This window comes from Peromyscus leucopus, chromosome 22 (assembly GCF_004664715.2).
Source record: "Peromyscus leucopus breed LL Stock chromosome 22, UCI_PerLeu_2.1, whole genome shotgun sequence".
Classification (NCBI taxonomy): Eukaryota; Metazoa; Chordata; class Mammalia; order Rodentia; family Cricetidae; genus Peromyscus; species Peromyscus leucopus.
This window is the reverse complement of record NC_051081.1, coordinates 37555607-37573560: the sequence shown is the minus strand read 5'-3', so window position 1 is coordinate 37573560 and position 17954 is coordinate 37555607. Positions and strand designations below refer to the sequence as shown.

Below are 17954 nucleotides of genomic sequence, written 5' to 3'. Positions count from 1 at the left end.
ATATATGATACGGTGTAAATACGGGTGTCCTGCAGTAATTCCAGGGCTGACACATGACTCCCAACACTATAGTGATAAGGGTAAGGCTGTAGAAGTGATCAAACCATGAGGACGTTCCCTCATTACAGGGAGTAGTATCCTGCCTTGCTCCCTGGCCATGTACAGCAGGAAGATGTCACTTTTGTTGCAGAGTATATCCATGTCAGACAGTGTTAGTGCCTTGATCTGCAAATGAACTAAACAGCATATAAAGATAATTTTTATTAAAGTTCAAAGTGAAGCATGTTTATATATGAATTTAAGCAGAACCTAGCTCACATCTAGCCTATGGACTTTCTGATCTTTTCTATCATAGGTCTGCCAGAAAGTCAGGGGCTCAGGACTCCCTAACTGACTATCTATAGGAAGACTGCTGATGACTGCATGTGTGTAAGGTCCACTCAGCTGCAAAAGACCTACCTGAAGTTCTTGTTGAAGTTGTTTGATTTCCATAATTTCCAGGTCACACTGCTTATCCAAAACTTCTAGCTCAGTTTTTTGTGTTTGCTTTCTGATTCGGACATCTTGAAGTCTGCCTGAAATCTGCTGATGTTTTCCACTCTATCGGAAAATCATATACATATATATGATAAAAAAATCCTATAGAAAGATCAAATGCATATATACAGTAAAAAAAATAAGGGAAAATACTTTTATTTAGTTAAATTTCAAATGACACTTAGGATTCATAGTCAGTCTGAGAAAAATGTCTATAATTCATTGGGATCTGTTTACATTATTTATATGAAGAATTATTAGCAAGAAACAAATCATTTTCAGAGAGCAAGATCCCATACGCTATGTGAAAAAGCACAAATACAACATACTGAATTTTTTCTGAATTATGTATTTATAACTACCATAAACAATCTCAAAGTATATTTAATTTATTCTTTAGATGTTCTTCAGCTTTTATTTCTACCTTCAATGTTATTTTCTAATCTCCTTTAGTTAAACAATGTCCAGAAGGAACTTTTGGGTTTTAGTCCTTTTTTCCTACACTAATAATCTTTTCCTTATGCAGAAAGCACCCCATCCTTCCCTTCCTAGGGAGGGAAGAACAGAGCAGACCTTCACTAGATGGAATTCCTGGAACTCACCCTGTAGACCAGGCGGGTCTCAAACTCACAGATTCACCTGCCTCTACCTCCCAAGTGCTGGGATTAAAAGCATGTGCCACCATCACCTAGCATGATATTTTATTTATTTATTTATTGTTTTTTTCCTTTTTTTCCGAGACAGGGTTTCTCTGTGTAGCTTTGCGCCTTTCCTGGAACTCACTTGGTAGCCCAGGCTGGCCTCGAACTCACAGAGATCCTCCTGCCTCTGCCTCCCGAGTGCTGGGATTAAAGGCGTGCGCCACCACCGCCCGGCGATATTTTATTTTTAAAGGTTATTTCAATGCAATTCAAGCCAACAAAAAATATTAAGCAATATTTAGATTAAGACGATCTCAATTTGGTTCTAGCATACAGGAAAGCACTCATCATGCATACTCCTGTCATTCTAGCAAGGCTAGGCTTATGGGATTCTGTCTTTTTATCTTCTCCTCTTACATTCCAAAGAACTGAACCCGCTAGCATTGGACGTGTAAAAGTCAGTTAAGTAGAGTGACTAATGTCAGTTAAAAACGAGTTTTTCAAACTGCGAGGAATGGTGTGAGATCCTGAGGGCAAGCAGCTTGCGTGTTTCCCCCCTTTAAGCAAACCCTGGTCAGGTAAGCCTGCAGCACTGTCCAGACAACGTCCCTGAACCTCAGCCATACCACTGCTTCCAGCTCCAGGTGGAGGCTCTTCTTCTTCGAGTTCAGCCTGACAATTTCCTCTTGTTCTCGGTTCTTCTGATTGAGAAGCTCCTGCCGACGGATTCTTTCCCATTCTAAACGACGCTGTCTTTCAAGCTCCTGTTTTGCTGCCTAAAAACACCAAATTATTGTTAACTTTTAAATTTAAAGTAATTTGCACCATTCAAAACCTTTAGGACTGAGTGGCCATAATGCCTAAGGGCAGGTGAGGAACTTTCGTTCTCTCGGTGGGTCTACAAGATCCTCAAAAGTGGCTTTGATTCATCACTTTTCACTGCTTCAAAGACCATCTTTGGTTATAGTCATCCTTCTTTTAATAAGCTAAATGATGGCTTCCTAAGTATAAAAAGCAAGATAAATAATTATGCCTTTGTTCTGGTATCGGAGGAGAAATAATTCCATTCATGATTTTTCAAAGCACTGTAATTTACTGTGCTCCGTTCCGGGCCGTTAAAACACAGCCAGTGTTTCTCAGAACCTCTTTACTAGGCCTGCTCTGGATTGCTCTCTGCAGCTTCACCTCCCTGGGCTTCAAGTCTTCAGACGGCCTCTGAGGCCTAGGCTTGCTGGTGACCTGCTGTCAAATGAACTGCAGCTGTCACTGGCTCAGCTGCACACTCAATCCCCCTCTGCTGGGGGCCTCACTTGCACACGATCCGGCTTCCACAGACCTCTGCCAGGAAGCCCTAAGTCCTCACATCAAGGTCCAGGGAAGGAGAATGATTTTGCATGGGGTGGAGTGGCCCGACGCAGATGGGAGGCATGACAAAAGTAAAAAGGTCAGCTAGTCCTCGTGGATGAGATGCGCGCAGTCATCCATCAGGGACGTGCTAAGGAAGAACCTGAAAATCACCTCTCGTCTTTCTATCTCTTTTCTCCTCTCTTCCTCCCGCTGCCTCTCCAGTTCTCTCTGCTTCTCCAAGCGTTTTTCCAATTCCAGCTGCTTCTTCCACTCCTGTTCTTGTAATTCTCTCTGTTTGCGCTCCCACTCTTCCTTCTCTTTCTGGGCTTTCCGCTCGGCCTCCCTCTGCTGCTGCTCCATCAAGGCTTGGCGTCGCTTCTCCAGCTCCATGTTTCCACGCTCATAATTGGCTTTGCGTTTGTCCTCAAAAGTAACTAAAAGGAAGGAAGCAAGGAAGGGAGGAAGAAAGAGAGAGAGAGAGAGGTAGATAGACAGACAGATAAATGGAGACTGTATGCTTTCTCCCACAGCCTACAGAACCTCTGATCTAGTTCAATCCACTGTGGTGTAGGAGTCGTTTGAGTGCTCTTACTCTCCGGCCACTTCTCCTAAGGATACTTTTAACTCAAATGTAAATAGGAAAGGATTTGCTTTCCTGTAAAAATAGCCATTTAAAAACCCACAACTGTCTATGCTTGAATAAATTCAAGCATACTTTGATTATCTAAGCCAATAAGAATAACTGGTTTACCCTTTCTCAGTGCCTTCTTTAATAACCAAGGTTGTGTTTTACCTGCTGTATGTCGTTAACTTTTTGAAGAAGGCAGTTTTTGGGTTTGGTTTGCTTTGCAGTGCTGGGGAATCAAACTCAGGGCCTTGCATATGCCGGCCAAACATTCTATTATTGTGCTATAACCCCAGTCTTTTCACAAACTTTTTAATAATTTAAAATAATTATGTGTACACTCTTTCAGTGAACATTTAAAACTTTTTTCAAAGCTAAAGAGTTTATTACAAAGCTCGATCTGATTTCATTTCCCTAATGTGGAAAAAACACTAATTTTCCAAACATACACACTCTCTCCTCTTCCTTCATCATTTTCAGTTTTATTCTTTGTTAAAATGAATAATTAAAAACATCCCAATGAGCCAGGCGGTGGTGGCACACGCCTTTAATCCCAGCACTCGGGAGGCAGAGCCAGGTGGATCTTTGTGAGTTCCAGGCCAGCCTCGGCTACCAAGTGAGTTCCAGGAAAGGTGCAAAGCTACACAGAGAAACCCTGCCTCGAAAAACAAAAAAACAAAAAACAAAACAAAACAAAACAACAACAACAAAAACACCCCAATGAGCTGGTGACATAGTTCAGTGATAGAAATACTTGGCTTGTTTACTTAAGTCCATGGATTCAATCCCCAGTAACACACACACACACACACACACACACACACACACACACACACACACTCACACATACACACAGACACAAATTCCATCCATTAATTTTTTCATATAACATATAATTTGTAAGTCTATAAACACTAAATATTTGTTTGTACTTCAAAATAAAATTTAAAGTAAATACAATTAATTTTAAAATAAACAAATTAATTAAAATTGTAAAATTAACACCTGGCAATTTCTTCTGAGGTTCTTCTTCTTGTGTTTTCTGATATGAAGGCAGAGTTCCATTAATGGAATCAATTTGCTTCCCTCCCCTAAGAAAAGCAAACAACAAAAAACATCACACAGTCTGAGAATTTTCAGACTAAAAAATACAGGTTACCAACAGTAATCTTATATTTAAATATATTTCAATATTTGAAAATATTCAACAACTTAATATTTAAAATATAGTACTAAGAATATTTAAACACAGTCTGGCCTTTAGTTATGATGTACAAAGTACTTGGATGTTAGAATCCCGATTGCTATTCTTGGGCAGTTTTTCTCATCTCTTCAGTTAAACCGATACATTTCTTCTCTGTAACAGGGTGAGAACAACTCCTGTTATCTACTCCTTCCTAGCATGACGCACTGAATGGGGAAATCATAGAGTAAATATTTCTCTCTGCTCTAAACTACAGCACAGCTTCTGAAGTAGGAATCACTCCTAAGTGATGAAAACCCAGTGTGCAGCTCCAGGGGCCCTGACCTGAAGGATGGAGGGACGAGCTCAGGAGGTAAAGTCAGTGGAAGCGGCTGTCCAGCTTTGGCCATGTCAGTGAGGTGCATCGCTAAGATAAACTCTTCAGCTCTCAACTGTCCGTCACCATCAATGTCAGCCAGAGTCCTGCAGGAAATGGGACAACTCACAGTTCACAAAGCTCTCTCTCTGGGTTTTCACTAACTTCAGAGTACAGCTTTTATTTTCACGAGTGATAATAATGACAGCACAAATGCTAGGCTAATATATTTTAGTAAAATATAAACATAAACAGAAAAATGAGTCAGTTTTTACCCATACTTTTCATAGCCCCAAAGAGAGGGAAGACACTGACTCATGGCAACTGCCCATTCTGAGAAGGTGGCTTATCATGTGCCATGTTCAATTTACTATATGAAAAATGAAATAATCTCTGGATGGCAATGTAAGTCATTATATAAAAGAAAACTACAGTGTCACTTATAAAATAAAGGCTAAGTTCTCAAGAACGTAGTATGCTTCCCAGGTGACTATTAACTTTCAAATGCCCACTTTTATGGAGCATGCTTGAGTCATAAATTTGCACAGAAACAATCACTTTTCTGTTTGTGTTTTCTGAAACGATCTTCCAGAAGGATTTCTGATAACAGATAATCTATAACTGAAATCATCAATGGACAGACTCACCAGATAGTAGCCAGCTGAGTTTGGGACAGATTTGACTGAAGAAGGGCATTTCTAGCTTGAAACCCTGATTGAGAGAGGAAACCAGGAAGAGAGACTACTTTAGCCTCTTGTACGTCATGCAGATAATGCTGCTGATTTCTTGGAACACTGACTGACAAAATGTATCATGGCCCAGGCACTGAGCATTCCGGAGTAATCGAACACAGTACTGCTCCAAAGAGTCAGAGTCTGGAATTAGTGAGGATGGGGTGCTCCTCCATGTTCTTCTAGCAAGACAGTGCTCCGCACAGCTCCAAGAGCAAGGGTCAAGCTGCCAGCGTGGAGATGAGACCTCCCCCACACCTCTCTCCCGGCATGCTCTCCTCCTGTCCCTCTGTCTTCGCTGTCTCTCCTCCTACCTGATCTATGAAGCCTGTCAGTCCCCCTGGGCCTCCTGAGCTTCTGAAGCCATGATGACCTCCTCATGCACATCGCAGCCCAAACCTCACCTCTCTATTCATACATCTAGAGCCAACCAATGTATGTTTCACAGGCAACTTTAAAAAAAATGTCTCAAACTTCTCTGTCCCCATCATGTCCCTCTCCCCAGTTTTCACTCCAAACCGCTCTCTCTTCTCTATGAACTGCATTACTGTCCATGCCAGGACTCAAGACAGAAATCAGTCTTTCCTGACCCCCTTTCCTTGATCATCATTCACTTTGTCCGACGTAAGTTATTTGCTGAGAGAAGAGGGAATGTGATCGTTAGAAGGTAGGACATACTTGCCTATTCTACATCTATCCCTTGGGTATGGCCGCTTCACCATCTAAATTTACATGATATTCTAAAGTGAACTCCGATGTTCCACAGACACACTTGAGTCAGAGCACAAACAGTGAGCAATGAAAAGGGCGAGCAGGGAAACTGGACTTCCTCTCAGAGAGCTGAGGCTAATCGCTGCCCCTGCCGCACCCTGTAGTCGGGGCTTTTCATTCACTTCGAAGCTACAAGATGAAGCCTGCTCTTCCTGAGAGATGCTTCTCCAAAAGGTGGGGTGTATACCCTTGTACTCAACTTGGCATAAGAATGTGAGGAAAGCAATCAAATTGAATCCATCTTTCAATAATTATACACTTCTAATATTCTTATGTATGAAATGTCTTCTAAATGTCTTGAATGTTAGAACTTTAGATAGGACACAAAGCACAAATTCAAATAATAGTTTTTCAAAAAGTTTCCATAAAGGACTAATGGTCTCATAAGCACTCTACTCCAGTTACCTGAGAGGTATCCACTCATGCTTTTGTCTAGACTGTTAAATTTCTGCCGATACTTTAATCTTGAAGGCTGAGGAACCGCCCACTCTGAGGTCCCAGTCTTGGGCGAGTTCCCTGAGAGGGAAGCAGTTGAGGAAGTTGAGCTATAATGAAATGTATTTAAAATTTTATGTTACCAAATAAAATACATTTAATTAACTATATAAGACAAAGACACTAAGGATCATTCCTTATATAATATAATGGCAACAGACACCTACACCTCCATCTATTAAGAACCTATAATTCCAGGCATTTTACTGTCCAGGACCTTTAAAAGTGGCATTTCCTATCTTCCAAACACACTTAAAAGATATAATTGTCTACATTTCTTACTTTGTTAAACTATGGTTTAATGATGTTAAAAAAAAATTAAGTCACAAAAGTCAGTGATTAAGCTACAAGACAATATTTTTCTGGTGAAAGGTAGCTCTTTGTAACTGTTTTGAAGAGAACTATGATGACTTCCATGGCAGGTAATAAACAACACTTGTGCTTTCTAAATTTAAAAAATACCACCTCAGTCAGGTGTGATGGCGCACACCTTTAGTCCCAGCACTCAGGAGGTAGAGGCAGGCAGATCTCTCAGTTGGAGGCTAGTCTAGTCTACAGAGTGAGTTCCAGGACAGCCAGGGCTACACAGTGAGACTCTGTCTCAAAAAAACAAGAAAATCAACAATAAAAGAGAAAACTTATCTTAAATATTTATACTTGTCCATTATAAAGAATAACCTCGCCGGGCAGTGGTGGCACACGCCTTTAATCCCAGCACTCGGGAGGCAAAGCCAGGTGGATCTCTGTGAGTTCGAGGCCAGCCTGGGCTACCAAGTGAAAGGCGCAAAGCAACACAGAGAAACCCTGTCTTGAAAAAACCAAAAAAAAAAAATAATAACCTGGATAAGCCCAGGGCTTGTTAAATAAAAATCCACACTGAAAGCAGACAAAGTTCTATGCGTTAAGTTTTCATACCTACTAGATCCTAAATCAATCAGAGACTGGGCCTTCTGGATACTAGCACCACCAAATCCTCCCATCATCAGACTGTAAGATGATGCATGAGGCAAAGCTGTGGGGGAAAAAAAGAGAGAAAAGGGAAAACATCTGTCCTAGCAATTCCACACTCTGACCAGCAACTGTAACATGATGTTACACGTGTCCCTTCACATGTCTGACTCACTAGACACTTACTTGAAGAAGAGTAAGGAATGGATAGAGGCTGAATGAGGCTGGCGGTCCCATTTGGTAAGGATGATGTACTGACGGAAGGCACTAGGGGAGCAGGCATCATTAAGGGAGGAACACTGGTCCCTGAAGTTGCAGAAGACAAGGGTGTTGTTATAGGTGCAACTGGAGGCAATGGCTGAGGAATGGACAGGTTGGGCATGCTTCCCATCCCTAGAGATAAAAGAGAACACAGTTTTCAGTGGTACCAAGTCAACTATAAAACACACGCCCCAAAGCAAGTCTCAGCACAAGAAGCAGCTCCAGTGTTTGTAGAAACACCATTGGCAATCGACCCTTCAAACACTCCCTAAAGCAGCTTTGACCTGAAGTGGAGGAGATAAGCTACTGCTCTGAATGTTAATCATTTACCACGTATGAGCTACAGGTGAGCCCAGGCATCACTTGAGTTTTCTTCTCCTGTTACACTACAACTAAGCAATCTTTGTCAACTAAAACAGTATGCCAAAGATAAAAAGTTTTATCTGACTGTATGGTTTTCTGTGTAAGGAAAACAGATCCAAGCTACTAAGTTACTAGACTACTGCGCATGCTCATTCCTCAAACAAACTAACAGGTTCTAATAGCAGGTGCTGTGGCAGACATGTTTATGTGTGTTTTATTGGCAAACATGCCACATATCTCACTTTCCCTCCAAGTTATACACCTATGAATTCAAAGCCAAGTCTTTAAAATAAGTGGTAACTTTTATTTTCTTAACTGTGGAACACTAAATACAACATAAAAATATGGCCAACCAGTGATTTGGTGTTTATCTCTACAGCTGAGCACAAGAGTGGAAGAATACAGTGTTTAAAATCTAGTATCCGCTGTAAAGGAATGTATTTCTTAACACAGAAACACCTTATTGAATATCCCATTCAAAATGAGTGCTTTTCACATATAATTAATAAGAAATTGGCTAGTCAAAATTATATGGAAAGCATACCAACTGGTAATTTCTGAAGAGTGTGTAAATTAATTAGGACAAAGTCTACAATTTTTTTGGCCTCAATTTAGCTGGCTAATTAACCTTTAAATTAAAGAAATTCTACTCATCTATGATTTTAAATTACTACATAAATTAAACCCCTTCAAGTGAGTTTAAATTTATTCAATCATCTTGTTTTATTTATTTAATATTAAGGACATACACTGTACCTATTTCTGAGGTACAGTGTAGTGTTCTGATATGTGGATACATATATAACCAAACCAGGATTTAGCACATCTACCACCTTGAGCATTTATTATTTCTCTGTGCTAAAAACATTCAGAATCTTCTCTCCCAGCTGCTTTGGAATACTCAATGCAAAGCTGTTAACCAGTCACCCTACCATACAGCATAACACCAGAATTTGTTCTAACTGTAATTTCATAACATTGACCATTTCTCCTTGACTGCCCCTCCCCCATCGCCTTCCTTCAGTGGCCTCTAGTACTTAGCATCCTGCTTTCTCCTTCCAGGAGAGACAGAAGAACCTAATAGGAACAATACTTAGAGTCAGTTGTAACTAAGGAGGCAGATCATTTATTCACAACTAGGAGTTGTGACGGAGGACTCCGGCAAGACCAGACACGGACACTTAGCTATGGCAGTACATTTAAGATTTCTTCTCTTAAAGGCATGAAGTCTGAGAACTGCCATTTTGTGTTAATAAATCCTTTCCTGATCCTCAAAGAATCAAGCTTAACAACCAAATAAGGCTAATAAATTAATAAATACACACCGAAACGAGCGGAGATGAGTGGAGAGAACATGGGGGGCTGTTTCATAATAGGGGGGAGAACCACAGGCAGCTGCTGGCCTTGAAGCTTTAGTTTGATGAGTTTCATAGCTATGGAGAACTCCTGCTGATCCATCTTCCCATCCTTGTTCAGATCTGATAAGGCCCTAAAAGGAGAATGAGGTGAGTAGATCAGTGTGTGTGTGTGTGTGGGGGGGGGGGCAATAAGGAAACAAAAATTACTGTTGAGGTTAGAAAATAAAACCAATGCCAAAGCTTTCACATGGAGACCATCACTCAGTTAAGTAGACATATATATATATATATATATATATATGAATAACAGAAAACCTGCATAGTGAGAAATACTAGCCAGAGACAGTACCTAACAAAATGCTCACAGACCACAGGGAATCAACAGTTCACAGAGGATTTCCAACAATGTAGACAGAAAATAATCATTCAAGAACACTATAATTCGAAGTCAGGAATGAGAGCAGACCCCTGTAATCCCAGGCATTATAGAGATGAGGTAAAAGGATTGTTCCAAGTTTGAGGCCAGCCTGATCTACAGAGTAAGTTTTAGGACATCCAAGTCTACATAGTATGTGTATTTTATATAGGTACATAAATTCTAAGTTTAACTTACTGACTTGTTCAAATAATTGAAAATATGTTTGTGACTAGCATTTTGTCAAGCACACAAATGTTTCATATGGAAAAAGGATGAAGTAGAAGATCTCATTTATTGTAAATATATTAAAAAACACAATCGCAGATACTCTAGAATATTTTTAGAAATTTATTATTTTTTATATGTATGAGTGTTTTGCCTACATGTATGTATATGCACAACATGTGTGCCTGGTACCCACAAAGGTCAGAAGAGGGTGTCAAAACCCCTGGAACTTGAATTACAAATAGTTGTGAGCTGCCATGTGGGTGCTAGAAATTGAACTCAGGTCCTCTGTAAGAGTAGCCAATGCTCTTAGCCACTGAGCATCTCGCTAGCTCCTCTAGAATAATTCTTAAGTAGGAGCAAAGAAAGGGATGACTACTTTGGGGTTTACAGATGATGAAAAGAAATGAAACTACAACAAGATAACAGAAAGAGGAAGCTGAGATTTCGCCAAATTGTACAGAAATATTTCTCAATGATAAGTCATACATTCTTTCTTGAATTCTAATGGAACTAGAAATTTGTCCTATGGAACAAAACTTCAAATTACTTTCACTCATTTATTCAGTGTAATTTATTTTTCAAAGAGCTAAGGAAATATTCTTATTTAATAAGAGTACAAATAAAAACAATCTGATGTTAACACCATATTGTTTAAAAAAACAACAACCCATCAGAAACTTAAGTACATTTATAAGAAAGCATCTTACCATATTTCAGCTAAAATTGGGGCCGGCAGACCTGACTGCAGGAAAAAAGTACGGGCTTGATCACCTGAAAGTAATAAGCACAAAAGCCAAGTGATACATTAGCAAATGGAATTATCCTAATATTTAGGAATAATAACAGCATGATGATCATTAAAGAGTATGTGAGTTATAGATGTACATGCCAAGTTATTTGCATTTTAGTACAATATAAGTCACCACTAACATCCTCTCTACTAATCAGTAAAGAGAATATATTATTCATCTTTGAGTTTTCACCCTAAAAGAGTTCTCTAATTAAAAGTACAAAGTGCTAAGAAAACATTCCTTCATGAGCTTCCCCATCCTTCTATGTATGCTTGCTGAACATACCAAGAACACAAAAATTCAATTCCTCTTTGCTTGGGTTTTCAGAATGGAGTTTGTAAATGGAAAGTCTTAAAGAACAAAATAATAATGTCTCCCACTGCAATGTGGAACAAACTTGCTATAGAACGATGGCTTTTCTGAGCTCAGTGTTTTCCTGCAGCACTCACAGCATGCAGAGTATGTTTCTAACATGCTGTAGCATCCTTGTCAGGCTCAAGGAACAAAGGAAACCAACAGAACACTGCTAGCTGTGCTGTTAGTGGTAAAGGCTTGATTCAGGAATCTCAGATCGTCTAGCAGCCATGAGTGGTAACTGGCCATTATTAACACGTAAGCCGAGTAATCAAACAATGACAGCAGGTACAGTATAGCAGGGACACAAATGACCTCAGACTATAATGAACAGAAGGATGGATTCCAAAGTCAGACTAAAAGCTATCAGCTGTAGTCATCTTGATAGCCTTAGGCAAACTCCACCTCATGTCTCAGCCAAGGCTTTACCCTGTGTGAATACAGACACACACAGTGTCTGCCTCACAGGGTGCTGTGAAGGTGAAATGCACTGGGCTTTGTACTATGTCATTACTGTCCCGATTGTGTTCTAGAAAGCACTAGGACGCAGTGGCACAGAAATGGAAAGTTTCAAATTGCTAGGGAAGGAAGGAAAGACACACCCACACCATCCATCACCTTTTTGTTCTGGTGGTCTGTCTACAAAACAAGGGCTAACATCAACAATTAATATTCAAATTTCGGGGGATCTCTGGGAAATATATCTGATAGAAGAAATAAATCAAGGGGGCTGGAGAGATGGCTCAGCAGTTAAGAGCACTCACTGGCTGCTCTTCCAGAGGACCCGGGTTCAAATCCTAGCATCCACATGGCAGCTCATACCTGTTCTAGGGCTTCTGACACCTCACACACGCCAGGCAAACACCATGCAGGCAAAACACCAGTGAACATAAAATAAAAATAAATTTAAAAAAATAAAGAAATCTGTGGTGATAATTGGTTTGTGGTCTAACAAACAAAGCCGCCTGGAGATCAGAGCGCAGAGCTAGCCAGGCAGTGGAGGCACACACCTTTAATGCCAGCACTAGGGAGGTGGAGACAGGAAGTGATATGGCTGGGCTGAGAGGAATATAAGGCGGGATGAGACAGGAGCTCATCCCTTTCAGGCTGAGGAATTGGTGAGGTGAGAAGTGGCTGTGGCTTGCTCCTTTGTCTCTCTATCTTTCAGCATTTACCCCAATATCTGGCACAGGCATTTATTAATGAGACCAATTAGGATTTGTGCTACATCTGGCATCCAACTTTTGGGGCATGAATTCACGGAAAAGCCGCTTGCCAGAGCTGCACACGGCTGGAGTCACCACCCCTCTGGCAATGTTTCCTCTCCTTGGGGATATTTCTGTTGCAGCCTATCTGCAGCCAACTCCACAGGCTTTTGGGCTCCATAACCACGGGAGTCAGCCGCTTTCGCACAGTCCTCCCGTGCAGACGGCTGGGTCTTTCGCGTCTTCCCTCCCAGTGGGTCGTGGGCTTCCCCTGGATCCCCTCCTCAGGCTGCTGCCACACTAGGGAGCTGCCCTGAAAACAGCCCAGGGTTCCACTGCTCTACGCAGAGCAGGCAGCCCCACACTGCACCATCACCTGAACCGTCATGGCTGGCAGATTTAGTGAGACAATTGGGAATTCTTAAAGGGAGGAATTAGGTGAAAGAGAGAGTTTTTCCCACATTAAAAATGGGAAACACTACTGTAATGGAGGGAGTTAGGTCTCTGTATGATAATACACTGGACGGTTTGAAAAATGGAACAATTAAATGAGAGGATAATTACTTTAGATGGGATTTATGTAATATCAATTATAAATATTATCTGTTTGATGATTTTTATCATTTAAGAGTTGGTTAATATGAGTGCCAAAATAAAAGTTTTAGAAAAACTTATTAAAGCAGATCATAGATATATTCAGACCCAAACAGAGGAATTTAAAAGAGAACCAATCTCAGTATTACATTATAAGGTTACAGAGGAACAGCCTAAGATTTTCAAACAGCCAACCTCAATTTATTCAGTAACCTTACAGGAACTGCCAAATGATAGATATTCTCAAGGTTGTGTAAGAGAAAAATGGACTCCTGTGCAAATCTTAGATTTAAGGAGATTCACAGAAGCCATAGTCTAATATGGCATGCATTCACCTTTTGTGAAACAGATGTTAAACTAGTAGTCAACTTGTAATAGAATTATCCCTCAAAACTGGAGAGACTTGGTTATAGCAGTCTCAGAGCCTGGTCCTCAATTACAGTGGAGGACCTGATAGAAAGATGAAGCTAAGACCATTGAACAACAAAATCGGGCTAGAGGTACAGAAGTCTCCCAAGACCAACTTCTTGGAGAGGGAGATTATGTTGAACAATGGGGTTAGATTCAGGATTATTGTTTTAAAAAAAGAAAAAAAGGGGATATGGAAATGATAAGATAAAGGGTAGATTATTGAATCTACTCTGAAAAGAGGGGGATATAGATATGATAGGATAAAAGAGTAGATTACTGAATCTACTTTTAAAAACAACTATTTGTTTTAAATATTATATAGTGATACCGATCTTTGTATATTGATACAAAGTTGAGATTATTTTTGTTAGAACATACTGTACATACATTGTTCAAAGTATTGTACCTATGTAACTCATTAACAATGTATTGCAAATTTCTAGTCTTTGAAAGTTATTATTACCAACTATTTAGGATAATAAAGAAATGCAGGTTAGTAGTTAGTCACTTATTACAATCAAACTTGTAGTCATATTAGGTATGTTTTCAAGGTCAAACAGAAATATTTTAGGTAAACAGGTGGTCTTCAAACACTTCAGAGATCTACATAATATGACATTTAAGATGTTTTAATAACATGGGTTCTTTTTTTTTTTTTTTTTTTTTCACGGCAATGAGACATGTCTGCTCCTGGCAGCACCAATCTACTTTGGAGAAGATGATGGGCATCCAAGAAACTCCACATGGAGTTTACTTTCTTTGTGGCAAAAGTAAGCCACTGGGCAAGAAAGTACTCTTGTCTCGACTGCTGACAGTATGCCATCCAAATGGGACAAGCAGGACACAAAAGAAAGGACTGCTGAGTCGGGCAGTGGTGGCGCACGCCTTTAATCCCAGTACTTGGGAGGCAGAGGCAGGAGGATCTCTGTGAGTTTGAGGCCAGCCTGGTCTACAGAGCGAGATCCAGGAAAGGTGCAAAGCTACACAGAGAAACCCTGTCTCAAAAAACCAAAAAGAAAAAAAAAGAAAGGACTGCTGAACTTTGCCAAGACAAAATAGGACAGCCCTTCAGAAAAGGGCTTAGCCTGCTTCACAGATAAGTCTGTCAGATACGGTAGGCCTGTAGGCTGAAGATGGATGCCCCAATGTTACAGAGGAACCTTAGGTGACTGTCCAGGTAGCCAACGTTTCTATCATTTCTCACATTTTTTGGAAGTCACTTGCTTGGACTTCCTGCTCACTCAGGTAATATTATTTCCTTCTCAGGTCTCTGGTGGAGTTGAAGACTAGATAGTTATAGTTTTCCTTGTTAGGACATTCGAAAAGAAATTCACTAAAGAAGTGTAAAGTGTACAAGGTTGAAAGACATTAAAGATAATTTTGGTAATGCAAGTTAGAACAGAAAGTGAATTAGGTACAACCTTTTGGACTTGCCAAGATAGGATAGATATGGAGTATTTTCTCTGAATTTGTCTATAGTTAATGGATTAGACATTGTTAATGTATTTATTGTCTATATATATTGTATATAGTTATTGTACTTATTGTATATAGGTTTTCTTTTATCAGTTATAACCATTTTTTAAAATTTTAGACAAAAAAAAAGGGAAATGTGATATTTTGTTTGTGCTCTAATAAGTAAAGCTTGCCTGGACATCAGAGTGCAGAGCTAGTCACCAGTTAAACCATAGAAGCCAGGCAGTGGTGGCACACACCTTTAATCCCAGTATTTAGGATCTCATGCCTTTGATCCCAGTGCTTGGGAGGTGGAGACAGGAAGTGATATGGCTAGGCGGAGAGAGGAATATACGGTGGGAGGAGACAGGAGCTCACCCCTTTCAGGCTGAGGAGTTGGTGAGATAAGAAGTAGCTGTGGCATGCTCCTTTGTCTCTCTGATCTTTCAGCATTTACCCTGATATCTGGCTCTGGGTTTTTATTATTAAGACCAATTAGATTCACACTACAGAAATCAAAAAACTTCTTGAAATAGTATTAATATGTAATAAAACAGATTCCTGACCATCATTTAGAACCCAAGAAAAGAACTTTCATATGCTAAATTGAATCAATAAGTTAAAATAGTTTCAGGAAAAATATTTATATATATATATTTTATATATGATTACTTAACATAAATTTGGTAGCTATAAGATATATGAACAGAAACATAATTTACAATAAATAACATAACAAAGGATAAACACAAACCTGTTATGTAACCTCCTGAAGGCTTGAGGTTATCAAACTGTTTGTCATGCTTAGTGCGTTCTTCAGAGGTAATAGCCCACATATTCGGCCCTCCTAAAACATAATGAAAGGCCAAGACATTACAGCATGTACATGAGCCTGCTCAAAAACAGTATATCCATAAGAATGCAAAATCCTAACATGTAAATATGAATCCTAAGTATGCATTTGATGAGGATAGTTAATGTCTGAAGGACATAAAAAGTAGAACTCTTATCAACTACATACAGCAACCCTGAGGCTTTTCAGTCATTCACTCAGTTAACATCTATTAACTGTATACCACTCACAAGAATGAGGTGAATATCGGCAATCAAAAGAGTAAAGCTGGGTGGTGGTGGCACACACCTTTAATCCCAGCACTTGGGAGGCAGAGGCAGGCGGATCTCCGAGTTTGAGGCCAGCCTGGTCTACAGAGCGAGATCCAGGACAGTCAGGGTTACAGAGAAACCCTGTCTCAAAAAAACCAAAAAGAAAAAAAAAGATTAGACCATTCTCCTCCTCCTCAAAGAATTCATACCTAGAAAGTAAGTCCCACCGTGTTCTGTGCTAACTGTGAAGGACCCTGAGCAGAAGGATGACAACAGCTGGGGGGTTCTAAGTCAGCAGCGTCGGAAGTGAGATACAGGAAAGATTAAGCATGGATGTCCAAGAGGCTCTAAGTACACCAAAGAGGCTACTAGCTAAGTAGCTAGTAGCTACTAGTAAGTACCATGCAAGTGAGTACAGAAAGTGGTTTGAAGTAACTAGTCTGAATGAACTGCAAAGAGTCATTTCTTTTTCCTTCAGGGGACTAAACCTAAGGCCTCCCTGTACTAGGAGGCTGTCTACCACCGAGCTATCTCCCTACCCTCTATTTCAGACTCTCTTTCAAGGTCAGGGCAGATGCCACTTCCCTCAGGACCCTGACATCACTAGATGACAGTAATTGTTTCCTCTTCCAGATTCTCAAGATAAACTCCATGCTTCTGCAGAGCACTCGGGAAGCTGTGGTAGCTGTCTGGGGTCCATCTGCTCTAGCAGACTCTAAGGCCTGGGAGTAGGGGTTTGGTGCATTTACCTTTCTATTCCAAGAACCAGCTGAGTATCAGCAAAGAGCAAACACTTAAAAATGCTTCCTGAATAAATGTCTAAATCAATAAAAGAGGGAGTAAGGGGTGTGTGTGTGCTTACTACATAGATGAGGACTAGAGGAAAGACAACACTCACAAACCCTTTTGCTGACTACTCTTCACACATAATCATTAGCGGCCTTCTGAAGGAGTCTTTGGAAAGAAAGCTTTTTACATTCACCTTGGCTAATAATCACCCCAACATCACTTCTGGCCACTCTTTCAGCTTACTCAACATCTGTCAACAGGAACCACATGCATTCAGACACATAAACTCATATATATATCTGCCATCCACAAGATATAAAATCAGTTAGAAAGGCAATTCCCAAGAAAACTAAAGGACTACTCTAATTTTAAATGCTAAAACTGATTTAACACATTTTGCTTAGCCCTAAATGACGAAATTAAAAAAAACTAAAAAAAGAAGTCTTAAGAGGTAGAGTTAAAAATAAAGAAACCTGCGGAAGAAGTAAGGATCTAAAGCAGCTAAGCCTACACACTTCTGAAACAAACACCACGTGTGTAGTAAATTTCCTTGCCTTATCAGCTTATTTATCAGAGATTAAGCATACTATCCATGCAATATACCTACAATAAAATAACACTGAACATCATCTTTTACCTATTAAGATTAGCAAAATAAACCAGGAACATGGAGGAGGCCAGTGTGTGGGGGGGGAATGACTAAGAATAAAATATAATGACACACACGTGTGAAAATTCCATTAAAATGAACTGTCAGAGTCCTGTAATGGGAAAGCAAATGTATATTACAGCACTTATTTACTGTGTAGTGTGTGACTCTGGAGAAATGATGGTTAAAAGGATGAAAAGGACAACAAAGGATGAAAGTAGCTGAGCCCTGATGTCAGGCATTTATATGCAATTGCTCATTAACTCCACCAGCACTCTGCTCTAAGTTAGGGTACTATTATGGATAAGGAAACTAAAAGC

General features: G+C 40.0%; 1 protein-coding gene across 6 annotated transcripts in view; it reads right to left on the bottom strand.

Moving 5' to 3' along the window:
* Window positions 1-17954, bottom strand: part of Itsn2 (intersectin 2) — a 123340-nt gene that overhangs the window by 76372 nt on the left and 29014 nt on the right. For all 6 annotated transcript variants that reach the window (XM_028875400.2, XM_028875381.2, XM_028875391.2 and 3 more), the window contains 12 exons: window positions 15847-15939; window positions 10990-11053; window positions 9604-9767; window positions 7841-8047; window positions 7622-7718; window positions 6617-6756; window positions 5357-5420; window positions 4679-4816; window positions 4156-4241; window positions 2697-2959; window positions 1805-1954; window positions 460-600 (listed from right to left, as the gene is read on the bottom strand). In XM_028875400.2, the coding sequence (XP_028731233.1) occupies window positions 460-600; window positions 1805-1954; window positions 2697-2959; window positions 4156-4241; window positions 4679-4816; window positions 5357-5420; window positions 6617-6756; window positions 7622-7718; window positions 7841-8047; window positions 9604-9767; window positions 10990-11053; window positions 15847-15939 (1607 nt within the window). The remainder of the gene's footprint in view (window positions 1-459; window positions 601-1804; window positions 1955-2696; window positions 2960-4155; window positions 4242-4678; window positions 4817-5356; window positions 5421-6616; window positions 6757-7621; window positions 7719-7840; window positions 8048-9603; window positions 9768-10989; window positions 11054-15846; window positions 15940-17954) is intronic.